The sequence below is a fragment of the Urocitellus parryii genome, chromosome 7 (assembly GCF_045843805.1).
Source record: "Urocitellus parryii isolate mUroPar1 chromosome 7, mUroPar1.hap1, whole genome shotgun sequence".
NCBI classification, from domain to species: Eukaryota; Metazoa; Chordata; class Mammalia; order Rodentia; family Sciuridae; genus Urocitellus; species Urocitellus parryii.
Window position 1 is genome coordinate 178,043,985 of NC_135537.1, and position 21,288 is coordinate 178,065,272.

Below are 21,288 nucleotides of genomic sequence, written 5' to 3' on the forward strand. Positions count from 1 at the left end.
CCAGCTTTCATTTTAAGTGTTTGCTTATCTTCATAGAACAAAAAATTTAAAACAACTATCAAGTGGTGACAAAAACCAAAGACCTTTCTTTTCCAGGAGCCCTACCCTTACTAGTAGGAAGAGAAGGGTGCAGTTTCCCTCCTTTTCAGGTCGATGGTATAAGCCTATACTGGTATAGGCCAGTATTTACAGGGCAAGCCGGTTTCAATATACTGATGATTGATTTATCTGGTATTCCCTTATTCTTCCAAAAGATGTGCCTAGTACTTCCAAAGTCTCATTTTGCCAATGGGGAAACTGAGGCCCAGAGGAGCACGGCAGTTTAGTAGCATGGGTGACGCAAAAACAGGCCTTACTGCCTGATTTGGACATTTGACATGTTGACCTGGAACCTTCTGCCTAGACCCCAAAGAGCACTTGTGGGGCCTTGGCCACCACCACTTTCTGATTATGTGGACACTTCCTTTGTTGTCCTCTTCTGTTTAACCACCACGCCCTCTTGATAAGGACCTCACAAAATGGAAACAAACTTTTTAATCTTGTTGCTGGGGATTGCACCCCGTGGCGGCTCCACCCGAGCCACACCCCAGACCTTGTTTTAATTTTGATATAAGGTCTGGCTAAATTGCCCAAGCTGGCCTTGAACCTTTAAAAGGATTCAATTAATCCAATCATTGGACAGGATTATAGTGGCAAAGAAAAAAGCAAAAGGAAGGACACTGAAACAATATGAAAGAGACACAGGACACAATGTTTCAAAATGTGGGCATTGTTTACTGTAAGCAACAGTCCAGGATCGGGAGGTACAATACACATTTTAAAGATGAGACTTTCATTTCATGGTCAAGCACCAGCATCATGCACACAGCGTCAAGTTACTTAGTAAGAACAGTGCCCCTGTGGGACCCGCTCCTGCATGGGGCCACCCGTGTGCTCGCCTCCCTGGCTTGCGTCACCACTTCATCCCGGTGGCTTGACTGTGCGTCTGAAGCTGTCCTCTTGCTCATCGGCCAGCCAGCCATGTTAGTACCTGGCTCACTTCTGAAGGTTAAAAAAAGGCAGCTTCTTTGCTTTCAGGCAGCGGGTTGTGAGGCTCAGGCCTCTTCCATATGGCACAGGAAGATGCTTTAGCTAAGGGCACTGAGAGAGTAGGGCAGCGCCACAGAGAAGCTCTGCATACAGACCTCATGTGTGGTGGGGCTGCCGGGGTGGTGCCTGTGGACTGCAGAAGGTCTGTCCAACCATGGTAAACCCAAGAACAGTGCGTCAAAAACCTCATACAAAAGAGCCTCTACCACATCAGGAACCAAATGATTTGTTCTTAAAAACACGGTACTAAGTGTCACAAAGCTTTCCCTTCAATCTACTACTAGAAAACACTCATGCCATGGCCCACAGACCCAGGAGTCAGACAAAGAAAGAGAATCCTGTTCTTCAAAAAGAAAAAGGAGGAAGAAAACGAACAAACAAAAAAAGACAGCAGTACATAAAGTGCTTCTTTTTAATGAAACAAATTCAAAAGATATAGAGTCAGGCTCAAGTTGTGCAGTTCACAAGCATGAAGAAAACAAACAAACAAAATGACAGAGTTCAGGACAGTCAGTTAACCCAAGACCAGGCTGGACTTGCCACCAGGAGGGTTTCTTCTGGATGGTGCAGGGGCCGCGGCCACGGGGCTGGGCACAGGCGCCGCGGGCACGGGCTTCTCTTCACTCTGCCCCAGGCTGCCTTGCAGGTCTGTGTCCATGTTTTCTGGGAAAATGGAACAGAGATGAACCTAATAGTTATTTCTGGATAAGACAAAGAGTCTCAAATTCATTACTTTCGTGGTTTAAAACATACTGAAAAGTAGTAAAAAAACTCAGCCAGACATGGTGACACTTCTGTAATCCAAGCACTGAGACAGGAGAATTGCAAGTTCAAAGCCAACCTCAGCAACTTAGTGAGATCCTGCTCAAAATAAAAAGTAAAAGGGCTGGGATGTGGCTCAGTGGTATAGCACCCTGGGTAAATCCTTAGTGCCACCAAAAAACAAACAAACAAACAAACAAACCACCCCATCAACCATAATCCTACTGTCCAGAATTGATCACTGTCTTATGTTTTGTCACATCAGTTCAGTGTTTTGCTTAGGTACTTCAGACTAAACCCAAACCCCACCCCTTTTTACTTTTTGAGACAGCAAGATTTGCCCAGGCTGGCCTTGAACTTGAGATCCTCCGGCTTCAGACTTCCAAGTCACTGAGATTACAGGCAGGCACCACTGTGTCCAGTTGGTGATTCCTATTCAAATGAACTAGGCACTTCCTACTTTCAACACTGTAAGCATGAGTAGTAATATCTACAACAGCACATATTGCTCAAGTCACTGACTGATTTGTGGATTCCCAACAAGTAGATTTTTTTTGTGTGGTTCTACAGATTTAACCCAGGGGTCTACCACTGAGCCACATACCCAGTCCTTTTATTTTTTATTTTGAGACACAGCCTCTCTAAGTTGTTGAGGCTGGCTTCAAATATGTCATCCTCCTACTCTGGCCTCTCCAGACACGGAGATTACAAGTGTGCCCCATTGAACCCAGCTAACAAATATATATTCTCAATTGTCTTATTAGCAAATAGATTGCAAACACAGAAAATTAATTTCTTCAAATGAATTCAAGAGTGACTGCAAAAACAAAAAACAACAATCACAATTTTAAAAATCCCTTATTTTTATTAATAAGTAAACTTAATGTTTACTAAAAGTATTAACTTTTTTAAATTTATTTTTTTAGTTGTAATTGGACACAATACCTTTATTTTATTTATCTATTTTTATGTGGTGCAGAGGCTCGAACCCAGGGCTTCCCACTCAGTAGTAGGCGAGCACTGTACCGCTGAGCCACAACCCCAGCCCATACTAAGAATATTAATATTTTAAAGCATATTAAACATTAAATTTTGAGTGGCAGGCTTATTTCAGTATTAAATCATCAAACTAAAATTAGTTGCATCTTCTACAACCATAGATAATTGTACACATTCCACAGAAGTCCTTTTTCAATAATTTGCCAAAAAGACCAAACAATAAAAAAAAAAAAAAGATTGCTGTGTTATTATGACCAAGGCATTAGGAAGGTCCTTCTTCACTAACCAGTAGTACGTGGAACTACAGCAAAGTGTCGTCCTCCCTTTTCTGCCTGGCAAGTGGACCAGTGTCTTGTTATGTTGCAATTATAATGAAATTCAAAGTGAGTGCGTCTGCTCCACAGAACTCCTGCACCCTGGGCATGTTCAGTGTCTGTGCTGTCCACTGCAGCCACACATGGCTCCACTCAATCCACAGGGTCAGGAGTTTTAATTTATCCGAGTCAAAGTTTAAATATACACAGCCATGTGTAGGTTGTAGTAACAGAACAAGCAGCACAGTGTTAGCAGAATACACAGGGCCGGGTGTAACCCTAGCACCTCAGAGGCTCAGGCAGGAAGATCGCAAGTTCAGGGAACCCTTAGTAACTTAGCCTTAGCAACTTGTCAAGACCCTATGTCAGAAAGCCGGATGCAGTGGCTTACGCCTATAATCCCAGCAGCTCAGAGACTAAGGCAGAAGGATTGTGAGTTCAAAGACAGCCTCAGCATTAGTGAAGTGCTAAACAACTCGGTGAGACCCTGTCCCCAAATAAAATACAAAACAGGGTTGGGGATGTGGCTCAAGTGGGTTAGTGCCCTTGAGTTCAATCCATAGTACAAAGAAAAAAAAAAAAAGACCCCATGTCAAAAATAAACCATAAAAAGACTGGGGGTGCCAGGCACAGTGGCTCATGTCTATAATCCCAGCAGTTTAGGAGGCTGAGCAAGAGGATTGTGAGTTCAAAGCCAGCCTCAACAATGGTGAGGTTCTAAGCAACTCAGTGAGACCCTGTCTCTAAATAAAATACAAAATACAGCTGGGGATGTGACTCAGTGGGCCAGTACCCCCGAGTTCAATCCTCGGTACCCCCCCAAAAAAATAGATTTTTAAATGGACTGGGGGCTCAGTAGTAAAGTGCCTTCAGGTTAAATCCCTCTAAGAAAAAGAAAAATTAAAAACAGCAACAACAAGAGAATACAGACCATTAATTCAGCCTGAAACACTAACACAATGTTTCAATTAAAGTTTTTTCATTTCCGCTAGGTGGCCTTGGCCTCATTCTACATATACAAGATCTAACTGAACCCTCCATTGTCTGACTGGATCAAGGAGTCAATGAATATTCTGAAGGACAAAAAAAACCCCACAGCTCTCCCACTGGAGTTAATTTTCATAAAAGGCTCATCCCACGAATCTCCTAATTGTCTTACATCATTAAAGGAAGTGTTTTATTTTTCACATAGATAATAACATGCTAAAAATGAAAAGGAAAATAGAGGCAGACCAAAGAAAGCAGCCCAGGTCTTAAGGGCAGGGCTTGTTTGTCAGGTTAGAAACACTGTGGCCAGAAGAGGGCAGCTTGTTTGTTACCAGTCTGTAATGAGATAAATAGAGTTACTGTGACTAAACATTTAGAAACTTTTATAGCAATCTGACAGGTACTGCCTGTCCCTATTGAGTCTAATAATTATGATGTCAAAGGCTCTAAAGGAAATACTTCTCCAATTTTATACATTTTAGTACTAATTGATGGATTGTGGTACTAGGGATCAAACCCCAGAACCTCACTCATCAAAATATATTTTATGAGCTCCTTACTTGTCTTTGTTTGGCACATTGATAATGTAACAGCACCACACACTGACACACGCCTGTAATCCCACCTATTCAAGAGGCTGAAACAAGAGGATTATAAGCTAGGCCAGGGGCTGGGGTTGTGGCTCAGTAGTAGAGCACTTGCCTAGCATGTGTGAGGTACTAGGTTCAATTCCCAGCACTGCATATAAAATAAAATAAAATAAAGGTCCATCAACAACTAAAAAATAAAAATAAAAATGGTAGAGTGCTTGCCTCACATGTACAAGGCCCTTGGTTCAATCCCCAGCACACCCCCCAAAATAAAAAAATAAATAAAAAAATAACAGTCTCAAATAACTAAAAAAAAAAAAAAAAAAAAAAAAACAGTCTCAAATAACTAAAAAAGGGTGGGGATGGGGCTCAGTGGTAGGGTGTTTGCCCAGCATGTGTAAGGCCTTGGGTCAATCTCCACAACTACAAAAAACTGAACAAAGACACCTATGTCTGAATAGAAAAAAATGATTCATTGTAATGATCAAAGAATCAGAACAAGAAGAAAACTAGCAGACTATCTAACTTGAAACACTGCAACAGAATTGGGGTCAACCTTTAATATACCAGATACATCTTGAATTATTATACCCTTGTCACTTTTTTTCTTTTCTTTTTTTTTTTTTTGGTACTAGAGATTGAACCCAGGAATGCTCTACCATTGAGCTACTTTCCCAGCCCTTTTCCATTTTTATTTTGAAGCAGGGTCTCACTGAAACTGGCCTCAAACTTGCCATTCTGCCTCAAGCCTCCCAAATTGGTGGGATTATAGACACACTCCCCAGTGCCTGGCTGCCCCTTGTCAATTCATGACAAAGGAGCTAAAAGTTGTAGCAGTCAGGAATACACAATAATCTGGTAATAAAATTGATGGCCATTGTTTAAAAAAAGAAATATTAAAAGGGAGAATTTAGCATATTGAGTTGTATGCTATGACATTTATCTAAAGAATCAATAATGAACTGAACTGGAGAAGGAAGCTCAGGGAACAGAATTATTTGGTAGGACTAATAACTTACACCGTTTATATCTTCATGAGGATTCACTCACTTCTCCAGGCTCCCCAAATCTTTCCCCCCACTTCTTTCCCAGTATTAGGGTTTGAATCCAGGGCCTTGCAAATGCTAGGCAAGTGTTCTAGCACTGAACTACATCCTTAGCCCTTTTATAAGATTTTTATTTTGAGAAAGGGTCATACTAAATTGCTGAGGCTGGCCTACACTTTCCATCCCTCCTGTCTCACCCTCATGAGTCGCTGGGATTACAGGTGCATACCACCACCACCATACCGCACACATTTTTTTTTTTTTTTTTTTTTGAGACAGAGTCTCACTAAGTTGCTGAGGCTGGCTTTGAACTTGAGATCCTCCTCTCTCAGCCTCCAAGTCACTGGGATTAGAGTTGGATACCATAACACAAGGGCCATATCTTCAGTTATATCCACTGGCCCTAGTCATTAAACAAATATTAGCTGATTCTGCTACATTCAGTCTTACAGTTGAAGTACTGGGAGGATGAAAAGCAAGACTGCAAAGTCTAGATTTCACCTCCAAAATAGTTTTCCAAATTACATAAACTGAACACAAACAGTAACTGACACAACTTCATCTTGGGAAAGAATGACTGGTCTGACTGAAGGCTCAGGAGCTTCTCCTGTTATCACATCCACCAGGAAAGACTGAGAGGCAGGAGAGGAACTTGGTTCCGTCACAACCCCAGCCCCAAAACAACTATTCACTGTAGGGTTGTTTTTTTTTCTTTTTTGTGTGTGTGCTGGGGATTGAACCCAGGGCCCTGTGCATGTGAGGCAAGCTCTCTACCAACTGAGCTATATCCCCAGTCCACATGCTACATCACAAAACATAACAGTAGGAAAAGGCTCTTCAGGGCCTGTGACTGTGTGTGTCACCAGCAACTTGACTGACTGTTGCAATGACACCTGTAAGCCTTAGAGTACTCATCAGCACTGTTCTGGCCCTTGTAATAAGAGGTGCCAATAAATACTTCAAAGATTTAAAGTAATTAAGCAAATGATTACAGCTCATTTCCACCTATAATTGGTAATCTGGATGACTAGCTGGAAATTTACATCTGCCCCCCAAATCACCACTTACAAAATCACTTGAGGGTAACTAATGTCTTACAAATAAGTACCTCAATATAAAATCAAATGAACTTCGCAAATGGAATGCCATGAGCTGAACTGGAAATGCTAGTCTTTTATTAATTAAAAAGGTCTAGCAACTGGGTGTGGTGGCACACCCCTGTGATCCCAGAGACCTGGAAGGCTGAGGCAGGAGGACGGAAAATTCAAAGTCAGCCTCTACAACTTAGCAGGAACCTATCTCAAAAAAAGTAAAAAATTTAAAGAGGGGGATGGAGCTGGTAAGGGTTAGCTCAGTGGCGTGCCCTTGGGTTCTCCAGGTCTCTTTCTGTCTAGGTTTCCAGCATTCTTCACTGCTAGCAGATTTAAAATGTGGCCATGTTTACTAACTTTCTAATTTTTTTGTTCTTCTCCCTCCGCCCAGAGTATGATGATGGCACTTTCTTGGGGCACACCCAGTTCTCTTTCACCAAGACATGATTTGAATTACAATTCAGATCTGTCCAAAAAGCATTATAGAACCAAAAAACAATTTAGTCTTTAGAAGTACTCACCATGAATGTCACCTTCACCCTGCAAAAGAAAAGATTTAAAAACTTACAATTTTGCATCACACAAATCTAATTGTCACAACTCAGAGTAGCTAACATCTATTTGAAATCAAATGTCAAATCCTATTCTGATGCAATCAAGCACAGAGTCAGGCGGAGACCTTTATTTAACTGAGAACAATGCCATACAGCAATCCTGCACAATAAATTTCACAACTAAACACCAAAAACAACAAACAAAAAGCAAAACATTTGCTCTGATGACCTGACACCAACTAACATTTCAAATGAGATAGGCACATTCATGGTGGCATGGCCACAGACTGACACCAACTAACACTTCAGAGGATCTTTCATCAGAATGGGAATGGGCAAACCCACCCTTCTGTTCATCTTTTTTCTCCTTATCTGGCTTTGAAGGATCCTCTAAGCCCAGAGTCCTCAGACAGCACTCCCTACACTCCAATGCTTCAATATGCTTGAGGCCACTAGCCAGGAGGACTTCCTACTGGGGCTCGGTGGCAGTACTCATCTGCAGACACCTGATGGTGACTCCAGGAGTCCAGTCTGTAGTTCACCTCAAGGTGACACTGGAAAACAGGTGCAACCATCCTTCAACTCAGAAGTGCTCCTCTTAAAGAGAGAGAGGGAGCGAGACCCACAGGCTCCCAAAGCCAATGGTGGTGAAGGGCCTACAGCCGACTCTACTGGTCAGAGCCACCTGGCAGGCTAAGTCACTTTTCTGACCTACTTTCTACTTAGGGGTCTTCCGTCAGCAAGATGACCCAGTCCCTTTTTTAGTTATTGTGACCAACAGTTGCGGCAGCAGAACTGAAACTCTTAGTAAACAAAGGGGAAATGTAACTTCTAACCCTCTCTGCCCTGGGCCTGGCTTTCCTAGTGGGCTCACACCGACCTTCAGATCTAAGAAGTCTCCAGAGCTTGCTTCAGTTGAGTTCCTCCTCTGTGGTCCAGATGACTCCAGATCTTCCCTGCCACCACTAGACTTGGCACCTAGAAACCAAAACACAATACTTTTCTTGAGGAATACAACAGAAATGCCAAAATAAAACACCTCCGTACACATCCTAACCTAGACTCGCAGTCTGACTGCAGTTCTCATTCTCATCCACCACATACATGCATAGTTCCCAGCTCTTTCTTCTCAAGTTAAACTTCAGCAGCTGTTCATTACCATTAAACTAGTACCAGCCAGCTGGGCTCTGCTCTGCTGGCCCAGCCCTCCAGTGACCACACACGAAAGTAGTACCTGCCGACTTGGCCCAAGAAGGGGGATTTTCTTCAGGTGTCCCAAAGATGCTGGAGGCCATTTTATTCTTCCTCACAGGCTGTTCTGTTGGTTCATCAAAGCCTAATGAGAAATTGGATCCACCACCTGGAGGCCGCAAAACCCTGGAAATTATGGCAAAACATTAGTTTCAAATCATATCAAAGCATTTCTTGGCATAAATATTTTCTTATATCTTTTGTTTCTTTTTCCACACCCATTCTTCCTCCCTTACTGCTGCCCCAAAGAGAGCTGTTCATGGAAAAAGGAAACAACTCATCCTGGTATGAATTCAGTGCTGAATGTTAAGATACCAAGTACTCCCCAGTGTGGGAGCACATGCCTGTCATCCCAGCTACTTGGAGGCTAAGGCAGGAGGATTGCAAATTCAAGGCCAGCCTCAGCAACTTAGCGAAACTCTGTTTCAAAATAAAAAATAAGCCAGACACAGTGGCACACACCTGTAATGCCAGAGGCTTGGGAGGCTGAGACAAGAGGATATCAAGTTCAAAGCCAGCCTCAGCAAAAGCAAGGTGCTAAGCAATTCAATGAGACCCTGTCTCTAACTCAAATACAAAATAGGGCTGGGGATGTGGCTTAGTGGTCAAGTGCCCCTCAGTTCAATCTCTAGTGCCCCCCACAAAAAATAAAAAATAAAAATAAGGACTGGGGATGTGACTCAGTGGTTAATCACCCCTGGGTTCAATTCTCCATACAAAAAAAAAAAAAAAAAAAAAAAGATTCCAAGATAAAGTACTAGTTTATCACATTTCACAATTATAGTCACTGCCTGGTTGGTTTCCCTTTTTTAGAAATGGTAAGAGACCAAATAGCCCTTGCTCTATTGGGCTTAACTGACTATACCTGCAAACAAGTTTAGAAGAACATCTTATCCTTTATTCATTCGAAAGTCATTTCCATTTTATTTTCAACTAAATAAAAAAAGGAAGAATATACACATAGAAGTTACCTGGACCAGTTTAGAAGCCAAAGGAGAGCTCAACAGTATCAACTACCTCCACAGCATCCATGAGCCTGCTTATGTATTTGTACCCCACTATGCTCAATAATAAACACGGATGATTAGCCACAAGGGCCAAGTTGATATGAGAAATTAAATGTGCAATTCCACAGCATGTTCTGTACCCATGTTCTTCAGGATGGCACCCACGGCTTTCTGTTTCACTTGGAAATACAGGCTGTACACATTTCCAGATCTTCTTGCCATGGGTTGATCAATTTGTCTCCTCCCTGCAAAAACTAAACTCAACTCCCCTTGCTACCTCTCAAAACAGAAAATTGATGCCTGTAATCCCAGCAGCTCAAGAGGCTGAGGCAGGAGGATCCTAAGTTAAAAGCCAGGCTGCTAGTGAAGCCCTAACCAACTTAGCAAGACTCTGTCTCAAAAGACAAAAAAAAAAAAAAAAAAAAAAGGGAGGTGGGGGTTGGGGTTGGGGTTCAGTAGCACTCCTGGGTTCAATCCCTGGCACACACACACACAAAAAAAAAGACAACTGAGATGGTTTCATGAGACAACTTTCTAACTACTGATTCATTTCCTTTACTGGGGATAGGAGCAGTATGGTCTTCTTTTTCTTTTTTTTTTTAATATTTATTTTTTTAATTGTAGTTGGATACAATACCTTTATTTCACTTATTTTTATGTGGTGCTGAGGATCGAACCCAGGGTCTTGCAAGTTCGAGGCGAGCGCTCTACCACAACCCCAGCCCAGTATAATGGTTTTCTACTTTTTAAATCAGTGACTAAGAAACACTGTCTCTTGCCAGGTGCGGTGGCATACACCAGTAATCACACTGGCTTGGGAGGCCAAGACGGGAGGATCAAAGCCAGCCTCAGCAACAGCAAAGCACTAAGCAACTCAGTGAGACTGGCTCTAAATACAAAATAGGACTGGGGATGTGGCTCAGTGGTCAAGTGCCCCTGAGTTCAATCCCTAGTATCAAAAAAAGAAAAAAAAAAGAAGAAAGAAAGAACACTCTCTTGCTGGCTGTGGTGGCATATATACCTTGTAATCCCAGCAACCCAGGAGGCTGAGGCAGAAGGATCTCAAGTTCAAAGTCAGCCTTGGCAGCTTAGAAAAATAAAATAAATAAAATAACATAGGGCTGGGGATGTAGCTCAGTGGTAGAGCACCACAGATGCAATCCCCAGTACCACAAACAAATCTAAATAGCTCCCAAACATTAAAAATCCAACCTTGAAGCTGGGCACAGTGGTCCATCCCTCCAGTCCCAGCTACTGGGGAAGCTGAAGCCAGAAGATCCCTTGGGCCCAGTAGTTTGGGGCCAGGAAAAGAAACAAGAAAATTTCTGACCTACCCTTGTGCCACAGTAGGTCATAAGACCTTCCTCATTCCAGCAGGCTCCTGCCCAGAAACCAGAATGCTGAAGCAGACAGGCCTGCTGAGTTTCCCGTCTACTACCAGTAGATTACACCCTTTTTGACCAATCCCACTGCAACAGTTATTCATGCTTCAACCAAGCCCATGCAATGAAGTCTCCATGAAAACCCAGGACAGAGTTCAGAGAGCTTCCAAAGCTAAAACATGGAGGCTCCTGGATGGTGGCACAACCATTGAGGGCATGGAAGTTAGGCATCCCTTTGCCACACCTTGCCCTATGCATTTCTTCCTGTCTGTCCCTTGTAGCATCCTTCACACACACACACACACACACACACACACAAAAAAAAAGGAAGTAGAAGCAAATATATCCCTGAGCTTCATGAGTTGCACGAGCAAATTAAATGTGAGGAGGGGTTTATGGGAAATTCGACTTACAGTCAGTCAGAAACATAGATAAAAATAACCTGGAATTTAAAGAGGGGTTGAGGCCAACTTGGGGGCTGAGCACTTGATGTGTGTGGGATCTGATGCTGAAGACAGCATCAAAACTGAGCTGGATTAGGGGATACCCAGCTGCAGAACTGCTTGCTTGCCTGTCAGTGGGGAAAGCACCACACCTTCTGAGGTCACTGAAGTCTTCTGTGCTGACTGCTGTGGTTTGAGTCCTATTCAGACTAGCAAACAAATGCAATTTAAAACTAAGGATCCGGGCTGGGGTTATGGCTCAGCAGTAGAGTGCTTGCCTAGCACGTGTAAGGCCCTGGGTTCAATCCTCAGCACCACATAAAAATAAATAAATACAATAAAGGTATTCCGTACATTTACAATTAAAAAATAAATAAATCTAAGGATCCGCAGCCCACTCTGAAAGCCAGCCACTTGGAAAGCTGAGGCAGGAGGCTGTCACTCAGTACTTGCCTAGCACGTGGGAGACCCTGGTTCAATCCTATATAGGTCAGGCAGAAAAAAGAAAAAGGATATATCATTTGATTAGATTGGGAAAATGGGATGTAAAAAGCCAACATTCAGCATTATGGTATGAGTATAAAATCTGTACAAACTTTCTAAAGGGAACTTTGATAAGTTACATTATCCTCTCTATGTCTCAGTTTTCTCCTCTGTAAAATGAGGATAGTAATATCTACCTCATAAGACTATTATTATAAGGGTATCATTTCATCTGTAACATGGCAATCATGCACATTAGTTATTATAACCATATAAATATCACCACAACTAAGTTACCTGGAGCGCCTACTCACTAATGCAATTTCAGGTGATTCTTGAAGTCTTTTTTACACCTGATGTTTTTCTGAGTTTTTACTAATCTAAAATTCTTTTAAAAACTGTTTCTGAGTTCTAGAAATTCCTACCAGTGTTTCTCTTGACAATACTACTTTTTCCCACTGTCCATTCTAAACGATCATTCATTCACTAGTGGGCACCTATGTCCATTCTGGATCCCTAGACAGAAATCCTGACTTCTTAGCTCCCTTGCACTTAGGCTGGTACCCCAGCCTCAGCACCCTAACACTGCCATCTTACTAAACCCACACACTGTCCATTCCCACACCAAGGGGAGACCCCTGCCCTGCCTCTCTTTGTGTCAGGCTCCACAATCCAGCAGATGCAATCAAGATGGATCCAACCTCCTCCCTCCCAACCAAGTCCTGCTACTTTCTTCGCTCTGGCAGTTCAGCTCCAGCAAGGGCCTTTGCTAGCCTGGACTAGGCTCCACCTTTCCCTCAGTTCCTACTCAAATTCCAGTCCATCTCTGAAACTGCAACCTCCTTGAGTTTGGAAAGGCAGTCAGAGAGGCAGCCAGAACAGAGGGAGGACAGGGAAATTAGTGCTCCACTTCCCAGGAGCTGCCAACTCTTTTTGTAAAGGGCCAGCCTTAAGTAAGTAGTACTGGCTTTGTGATCAGGTCTTCCCTGAACTGTTCATTGCCATGTTGCATGAAGGCAGCCACCGATGATATGAAGACAAGTGTGGCTTAAAACTCATAAAAACTTATTTATGTACACTGAAACTTTTCTTTTGTAGTCCTGGGAATTGAACTCAGGGCCCTGAACATGCAGCACCCTACCACTGAACCACATCCCTAGCCCTCTTTTATTTTATCTTGAGATAGGGTCCTTCTAAATTGCCCAGGATGGCCTCGAATTTGCCATCCTCCTGCTCAGCCTCCCAAATAGCTAGGATCACAGGTGTGTGCCACTATATTCATAAATCATGAATCTTGTTTTTCTCAAGTACTGAACAATGTTAACTTCATTCACAGTTCAGAGGCCTTACAGAAAGAGAGCCTGGGTCAGGCCTGCAGGAAGTCTGCTACAGGCAGTTCAACATCCTCCTTCCAGGGGAGCAAGGCCTTGAGAAGCTCTAACTGTCCAGCATTAGTTAGCGGGAGTGCAAAGCCTAGCCTCAGCTCAGGGCAGGCACTGAACAGTGAGTGCTCCAATGACTTCTGTGGGGAAATCACAAAATGCCATTTTTCTCTTTAAACTACAAACCTGTAGAATTATGCTTTGATAGGGGTTTTCTTATTTTCTAAATATGCAGTCTTTCTAGCTTCCTTCCTTAAACATAAACACAATACTAAATTCACACCAATTTCATTATCTACCCACCTCAAGGTCCCACTATAGTCCTTAACCACACATAACATTTAAAACTCCATTTTAAAAAAGTCTCAGATATTATTGGCTGGGGTTGTAGCTCAGTGGTAGAACACTTGCCTCAAACGCACAAAGCCCTGGGTTCAATCCTTACCACCACATAAAAGTAAAAAACAAATAAAGATATTGTGTCCATCTACAACCAAAAAAAAATTTTTTTAAAGTCTTAGATATTGGGCTGGGGTTGTGCTTCAGTGGTAGAGCACTCGCCTAGCACGTGAGAGGCCCTGGGTTAGATCCTGAACACCACATAAAAATAAATAAATAAAGGCATTGGATCCACCTGCAACTAAAAAAATAAATAAACATAAAAAAGTCTCAGATATTAAATATCCACTTAAATTTATTTTATAAATTAAGATATATGGGTTCAGGCATACATTTTATAAAGATGATAATTTTAAGCTTAATTCAGTTATTTAAATCACAAGTAAAGGTATGTCATCAATTCTTAAGCTTTCTCTCTGAAGGGATTAGGTTTTTATAATTTACATCTTAAAATCAACAAAGACACTTAAAATTATTAGAATAAAAATCAACTTTCTTCATTATCCCCTTCATTCCCTAGAGATTAGAATTATTTTCTTTGCTAATCATAATTAAAACCTCATGAATTATTTTAGCCAGATAAAATTCCTCAGAATCCTCTTTTGCTTGGAAATATTTTTGGCCTTGAAAAATAAAAAATAAAAAGAAAGAGACACTAGTACCCAAACAACAGCTTAAAAGCAAGTCAAAGCTATGGCCAGTCCAACTTTGACAGGTCAGCAGCTTTCCTCCCGCAATGGCAGGTGATACCTACTCCAATGACGTCAGTGTTGTGGAGACCATTTGTAACAGCCAGACATCCCCAAACAAAGGATTTGATCATAAGGCAAAGTACTGCAATTTTATTTTTTACTATTCTTTCTGAAACACACATATAATAACTAAATAAAGATTATCTATTTAAGAGTCAACAAAAACATGTCCACATATTAGAGAGAGTAATTTTTTAAAAATTTGCTCCTTGCTTCTTTCTTCAAATCCCTGAGTTTTCATACGTTCTTGCAGATCATTCCCTACCACATTAAATTTATAATGAGGCTATAGAACCGGGAGAATATTACTGGAGAAAAGAAGTTTAGGAGAATTAGGTGAGATTATAGAAGGAAATGTGTGAAGTAAATAAAATGACAATACTACAGTACCCAGATCACAGTATCGGAAAGAAAATTATGGAAAAAAATATTTAAAATATTTATTTTACAGAACCAAAAATTATTTTTTCTCATTTCAGATATACATATGAAAAAACAAGCAGGATTCATTTAATCTGTGTACTAAAATTATTTTTTAATAATTTTATTTGTAGATGGACACCATACCTTTATTTTATTTATTTACATGAGGTGCTGAGGATCAAACCCAGTGCCTCACACATGCTATGCAAGTGCTCTACCACTGAGCCACAACCCCAGCCCACTGGGTACCAAAATTCTTTACAAAGCACCAAACTGAATTCAACCCAAAGGACAAAACTCCAGATACACATTATCATTCCAACTGAAATCTGACCATGAGAAAGTTGACCTCATCACACACAATGAAAAACCAAGGTTCAATCTGTCCCAGTGTCCTCTGAAAAAAATTATCTCATTGGAAGGATGACAAGAGAAGAGGGAGTGACCAGTATTTTCTTATGTCCAACTACTAAAATTCCCCGCCCTCCCAGTAACCTCTGATTTAGTTTTTTTTTCAATTTTACCTAGTCTCTTCTACATTATAAAACTGCAAAGAGTTAGTTGAAAGGGAATGTCACTTGCACGCATTCTCCTAAGACTCCTCTGCTGAGGCTTGCTTTTTGTTCTCAAGTTCTCTAACCCTTGTGAGATACTGCTATTTCATGTCTGTCTTCTTAGCCCTACAAAATGGCTCCCTTTGTGCCACTTGGCCAGGACCCCAAGGCTGGCCACACATGACTGCACGTCGTGATCAAAAGAGAGCAGATGCCCAGAAAAAGTGGAATCTAAGCTTCATCCAAGCCTCGAGGAAGATCCCCGAGATGTCTATAACCCACCTCACAGAACAGAATGCAATTAGCTGAGACAATGTGGACACCTTCCATAAATCCAAACCCTTCCACCAAGTTAAGTAAGGGCTTGATAAAAGGTTCCTGTTCAAACACCATGCCCTGTGCCCCCATCTCCAAAATGCAATAGGATGAATGGCAAGAAAGGCCCCAGCTTTCCAGGTGGAGAGACTAGAGAAGAGACAATGGATTCTCCGGCCCCGCCCAAGAACAGGAAACCTCCTTCTCAAAGGAACTGGGGCCAGGGATGAACTCATTTGGCAAACGTGAAAAAGGGATGTGAAGAAGGTAGGATGCAAAAACCGAGGTCCGAAGCTTTGGGCGCAGAAAACCCATCCTGGCTGGCTGCTACTCTCCCTGAGCTCAGAGGTGGGCGCGGGGAAGGGGGAGGAGACGGGGTCTCTTTGTTAGCAGAGGGTAGGCACTTCGAAGAGGGGTTGGGCGGCTGAGTCCTGAACCGGAGTGAAAGGTCGCGATGACCAGCCCCGCCCGACCACAAACACCTGCCAGGCGGGCCCGATGGGGAATGGGGCACCGCGAGTGCAGGAGCCTGCCGGACCCGGCAGACACAGTCGCAGGATTACATCGCTGAGCCTCAGCCCAGGCTAAGCACATGCCCCGGGCCAGTGGCGGGAGCGCGTGGCCCGGGGGTGGGACAATGGGGCCTGACCGAAGGCGTCCTGGAGGCCCCACCCCCCCCCGACACTCAGGGGACTAAGACCACCACCCTGGGGCTGGGCCAGCCTCACCGCAGAGCGCGGAAAGCGAACCCGCCCGCACGTTGCGAATGACGAAAACCCGCCGTTTGCCGAGGGAGCGGCTGGCCCCGGCCCCCCGGCCCCCCGGCCCCCGCTCTGTGGGAGGAATGAATGGCGAGAGCAGCGGGATCGGGGCGGGGCCGCCTCGCCCCGCCGCACAAAGCGACGCCCGCGGCCGAGCCCCGCGGCCGAGCCCCGCAGCCCGCCCCAGCGCGAGCGGGACGCACCGGGGACATTATCGCCAACGACCCGCGCCGGGCCAACTCGGCCCGCTGGCAGCCGCCTAACGGCCCCTTAACCTCGTGCGGTTCGGGCGCCGCCTCGCCGTCTCACCGGGAGCTATTCCTGCTGTTGGGGTCGACACCCTTGAAAGTGGTGGTGGTGGTCATGGCGCCGAGGAGCGAGGTAGGCTGGCGCGGAAGCAGAACGCCGAAAGCGTCGGACGCGACTGGCCCAGAGGAGCTCCAGACCCACTACCGGTTACCGCCGCAGGAGCCTCCGCCACCGCCTGGCTGGCCGGCCGACGCTTTTATAGAGCTCGCAAGCCCCACCCCCTAGCCATCGGCATTGGCCGATTTAAATGGATTTCTTTGTTCCTATTGGCTTGCTGGAGTGTCAAGCACCGCTCACTGTCACGACGGGTTACAGTGGCCAGGGTTGGGTCTAAGCCCGCCCGCTTCCTGGACAGGGCAGGACTAGAGACATTCTCCCCACCCCCACCCCAAAATCTTGGAGCTGATTGGGCACGAGTCGAACCTGCCCTGTGCTGGGTACAAGTCCTACTCACCGTCAATTAAAAAAGTTACCTGGTAGAAGGAAAAACTCGCTCTGGGAGAATTAGAACCGGCAAACCGAGGGCAGATTTGTCACTGTTACCATTTACTCATTTACATTTACGGTGGGATAGTAAAGGACATTCTCTTTAAGGGACGAAAATTACTGCTACCAGTTGACATTTACTTTTATTGAATACCTACTGTGTGTCCCATTTGGAAACCTAACAGTTCCAAAGCAGTAGCCCTATGAGTCAGCAACAAAAAGCACGCCAAGATGATCCTTTTTTAAATGACTGGAAATTCTTTACATTTTAATGTTATTATTTAGCTATAATGAGTGGTGCATGAGTTGAACCAAAATTACAGTCATTCCGTTTGGGGGGCCTGTTCTAAAACTAGTTAATACCCGGCGACTTGAAATGGCCTCATTCCCATCCACCAAGACTATGGGATCAGCCAGGCTTCTGCAGCTGTTTATAACCCTTAAGTCATGACTCTTCCACCTGTCTGGGTAAATCTATCCCTGCAACAAATGCAGACACACTTGGAAGACTCAGGAATGACTGTTTATAAGATCATAATAGGAAAGTCTTGGGTAAAGGAGTGCAGGCATTTGATGTGGTGCATATTTCCCCAAGGCTGATGTCTTTTCCTAGTCTCAGTATTTCCACACAAATTGAACTACATTCCTCTTTGTGTGGCCCTCTTCCAGACAGTTGAAAGTCTCTTTCTTAGCAGTCTTAGTTAAAAAGCCCTCCCAGTAGGCTTTCATGAAAAAACAGAGGGAAGTTCCTCTCCTCTAGAAAGCATGATCATGCATTTATGTGCTCACCACAACACCATGAAGCACACCATTTGTTTGGGTTAGAATCTTCCCATTCTTAAAGGCTGAGCCTAAGTTTTCCAAAACTTTAAAAAAACAAAACCAGAGCTGAGGTTTTGTTTTGTGGCTGTGGCTCAATGGTAGAATGCTCACCTAGCATGCATGAGGCACTGGTGGGGTGGCACATACCTGTAATCCCAGTGGCAAATTACAATACAGTATTGTGACCTGATCCATAGTTAACATTACTTCTAAAGAGGTCATGCTTACTGACCAGATTGGTCTGATGGGGTTGGTTTTCTTTTGTTTTGTTAGTCCTGGGGATTGAACTCAGGGGCACTCGACCACAGGGCCACATCCTCAGCCCCATTTTGTGTTTCTCCTTTGCTAGCAAAGCAATAAACCTTCTTTTTTCCTTTTTCTCAGGATCTTGTCTTCGTTATTGGATTGGTGTAGAGGACCAAGCTTTGGGTTACAGTTTCCTCATTTATAAGGTTAAAAGGGTACCTAGTGGGGGTTTTTACCCTTGTTTTGTTGGTGGCACTGGAAGTTGATCCCTGGGGCACTTTATCACCATTTTTATTTGGAGACAAAGCCTTGCTAAATTGCCCAGGCTGACCTTAAACTTGCAATCTTTCTGCTTCATCCTCTTGAGTAGCTAGGATTACTGGTCTCCTTAGTTTTTGACTTTTTTGTGTTGGTTTTGTGGTGCCGCAGTCTGGCTGGGCACAAAAATAACTGGGAGGTCATGAGCCACTTGTAGGTTCAAACAGGAACTACTTTATTGCCCAAATCCAATGGGAACTCTCCAGAACTCCACTGAAACTCCGCAAGAACCAACAGGAACTCAAAAGGAACAGGAACTCAAAGGGAACTCAAAAGTAGCGGGCACCCAAGGTAGCAGGAACCGCTTTATTGCTGGACAGCAGAGGTTTATATACACAACTGAATACACAGCTTGTTTCAATTTAGCATCATCCAGTTACAACAATCAGTCATCATCCCAATAATTATACACAGCTTAACTTAATCATCATCATCCCAATGGCTCACCGGCATTACCTCTCAACTACTCCCTCTGGCAAAATGCCAGGCGCCATCCAGACTTAGCCATGGACCCCAACATCTCCCCCCCTCTAATTAAACAAGGATGTGGCTTAGGGATCGTGCCTGTCTTAACTTGTCCAATACTACATATGATCCATACCCGTTATCGGATGAGCTGACCTCAAGGCATCAGCCTCCTGTCTTAGGTTGGTACCATTGCAATTGGATCTTACCTGTCATTGACTACCGGCCCAGCATTTAGCCATACTTGTGGATAGTGGTTTTTACACAAACACCATAAACAACCTGCTACAAGCAGAAAGGGGAGGATACAAAATGCCATGATATCAAGCCATTGACGGCTCCTTTTGGAAAAATTGTACCATCGATGACACCATCAGCAAAGATACCCCAGCACTACCACAATTTGCTGTACCAACAGATAATTTACAATGCATACAAGTGATACATAGTCCAGGCAAGTTTTGCAAGTAGTTCAAAGGAGAGGAATCCATTAATATGTCCATTTCCTCCCAAAGTAAATCGACTCCTTGATTGAGTATCACTTGTTGAGTTACATTATTCATTGATGCATCAGTTTATACAGTTTGTTGTGAGCTATAACAGAAGCTGTAGTTTGGTTTTATCTTTGTCTTCACTGGCACTGGGATGAAGATAGGAATTCTGGCAATGATGGCTAAAAAAAATTATGTAACATTCCAGCAGGCACTAAAAAAAAAAAAGCAATTTTCTAAACAATTTAGTATCCTGAATAGAATTAGATATAATGAAAAGGAAAGGTGAAAGTAAACAAACAGATCTGTTAACCTCCTTTTTTGTTCACATTTTAAAACAATCTTCAACAGCTATTTACCCAATTTAAATTAAACCACTTAAATAACGTGAATAAAAAAAATATTTGCATCGATTTTTTCAGGAGCATTCCTCATATATAATATATGGACATATGCACATACAGACATACAACACAAAACACAAGTGTGTACACATAACACAATACATACAACACATAACATAATAGTAAAGGCCTTATAGCTTTTCACAGGTGAAATCTCCATTGCAGTGTTTAAAAACTCCACAGTCAAAAAATAGAACTGATCAGAAAAACATTAACCTAGGTCTGTATGAGCTCAAAAAATAAAATAGAACCTCATGGTGTGGGAGAGGGCAATAATAAAATAGATATTGAAAAAAGCATCCTGGGGGCTGGGGATGCGGCTCAAGAGGTAGCACGCTCGCCTGGCATGTGGGCGGCCCGGGTTCAATCCTCAGCACCACATACAAACAAAGAGGTTGTGTCTGCCAAAAACTGAAAAATAAATATTAAAAAAAAAAAAGAAAAAAAGCATCCTGGTTACCACCTGGGTTTGACTCTTCTTTTGATATTCCATCCTTCTTCCTGTAACTTGCATATGGGTCTGAAGGTATTCCCACAAGCAAGCCCCAAGGTTTTTTACATTTGAAATAGGCCTTAATGGTGTTCATTATTCATTAGCCTCCAGGTGTGGGAGAACCACTGTTGCAGATGTAAGGATAGCTAAACTGAAGTTCTGGATATCAGCTGTTATGGATTTGAGCCAAGTCATCTCCTTTTTGGTCTGTAGAAATCACTTTAGTTAGTCTCTCTGGAATCCAAATCGGCTGCTGTTCTCCCTGTGGAAACACACAAACAGACCCCCGACTCCAGACAATCACTGGGTCAGGACCTTTCCATTGTCCTGTTAGAATATCCTTCCAAAGTACCTTGGGCTTATGTACATTTTTTTGGACAAATGTGCCTTTCCGCAGCACTAAGCCCTGATGAATCCAAATTTTCAAAGTTTAGAGTAAAAAGGGTTATTTTAAGTTTATCTTTGGGGGATTTTTACCCCTTCCCAATTCCCTCTTTATGCTTTAATAAGTACATTTTAATAGTTTGATGAGCTCTTTCAACTATGCCTTGTCCCTGTGTATTGTATGGGATTCCTGTTATATGAATAATGCCAAATGATGAGCAAAATTGCTTGAAAGAGGTAGAAGTATAGCCAGGGCCATTATCTGTTTTTAACTGTTTTGGAACTC

The 21,288-nt window shown here is 43.1% G+C and overlaps 1 protein-coding gene across 1 annotated transcript; it reads right to left on the minus strand.

Annotated features, from left to right (window-relative positions):
• Positions 1–1,487: 1,487 nt before the first annotated feature.
• On the minus strand, positions 1,488–17,060 carry Jpt1 (Jupiter microtubule associated homolog 1). Its single transcript, XM_026404812.2, has 5 exons — positions 16,894–17,060; positions 8,667–8,809; positions 8,313–8,410; positions 7,400–7,418; positions 1,488–1,752 (listed from the first exon to the last, which is right to left on the minus strand). Exons 1-5 carry the CDS (start codon positions 16,947–16,949, stop codon positions 1,604–1,606), a joined length of 465 nt encoding a protein of 154 aa, XP_026260597.1. The 5' UTR covers positions 16,950–17,060; the 3' UTR covers positions 1,488–1,603.
• Between the last annotated feature and the right edge of the window lie 4,228 nt (positions 17,061–21,288).

Excerpts from the sequence above, each read along its gene's own strand:
- Jpt1 (XM_026404812.2), bottom strand. The coding sequence starts at position 16,949 with ATGACCACCACCACCACTTTCAAGGGTGTCGACCCCAACAGCAGGAAT. Across the intron at positions 8,810-16,893 it reads AACAGCAGGAATAGCTCCCG|GGTTTTGCGGCCTCCAGGTG; the intron begins GTGAGACGGCGA and ends CATAATTTCCAG. Across the intron at positions 8,411-8,666 it reads TTCTTGGGCCAAGTCGGCAG|GTGCCAAGTCTAGTGGTGGC; the intron begins GTACTACTTTCG and ends TTTGGTTTCTAG.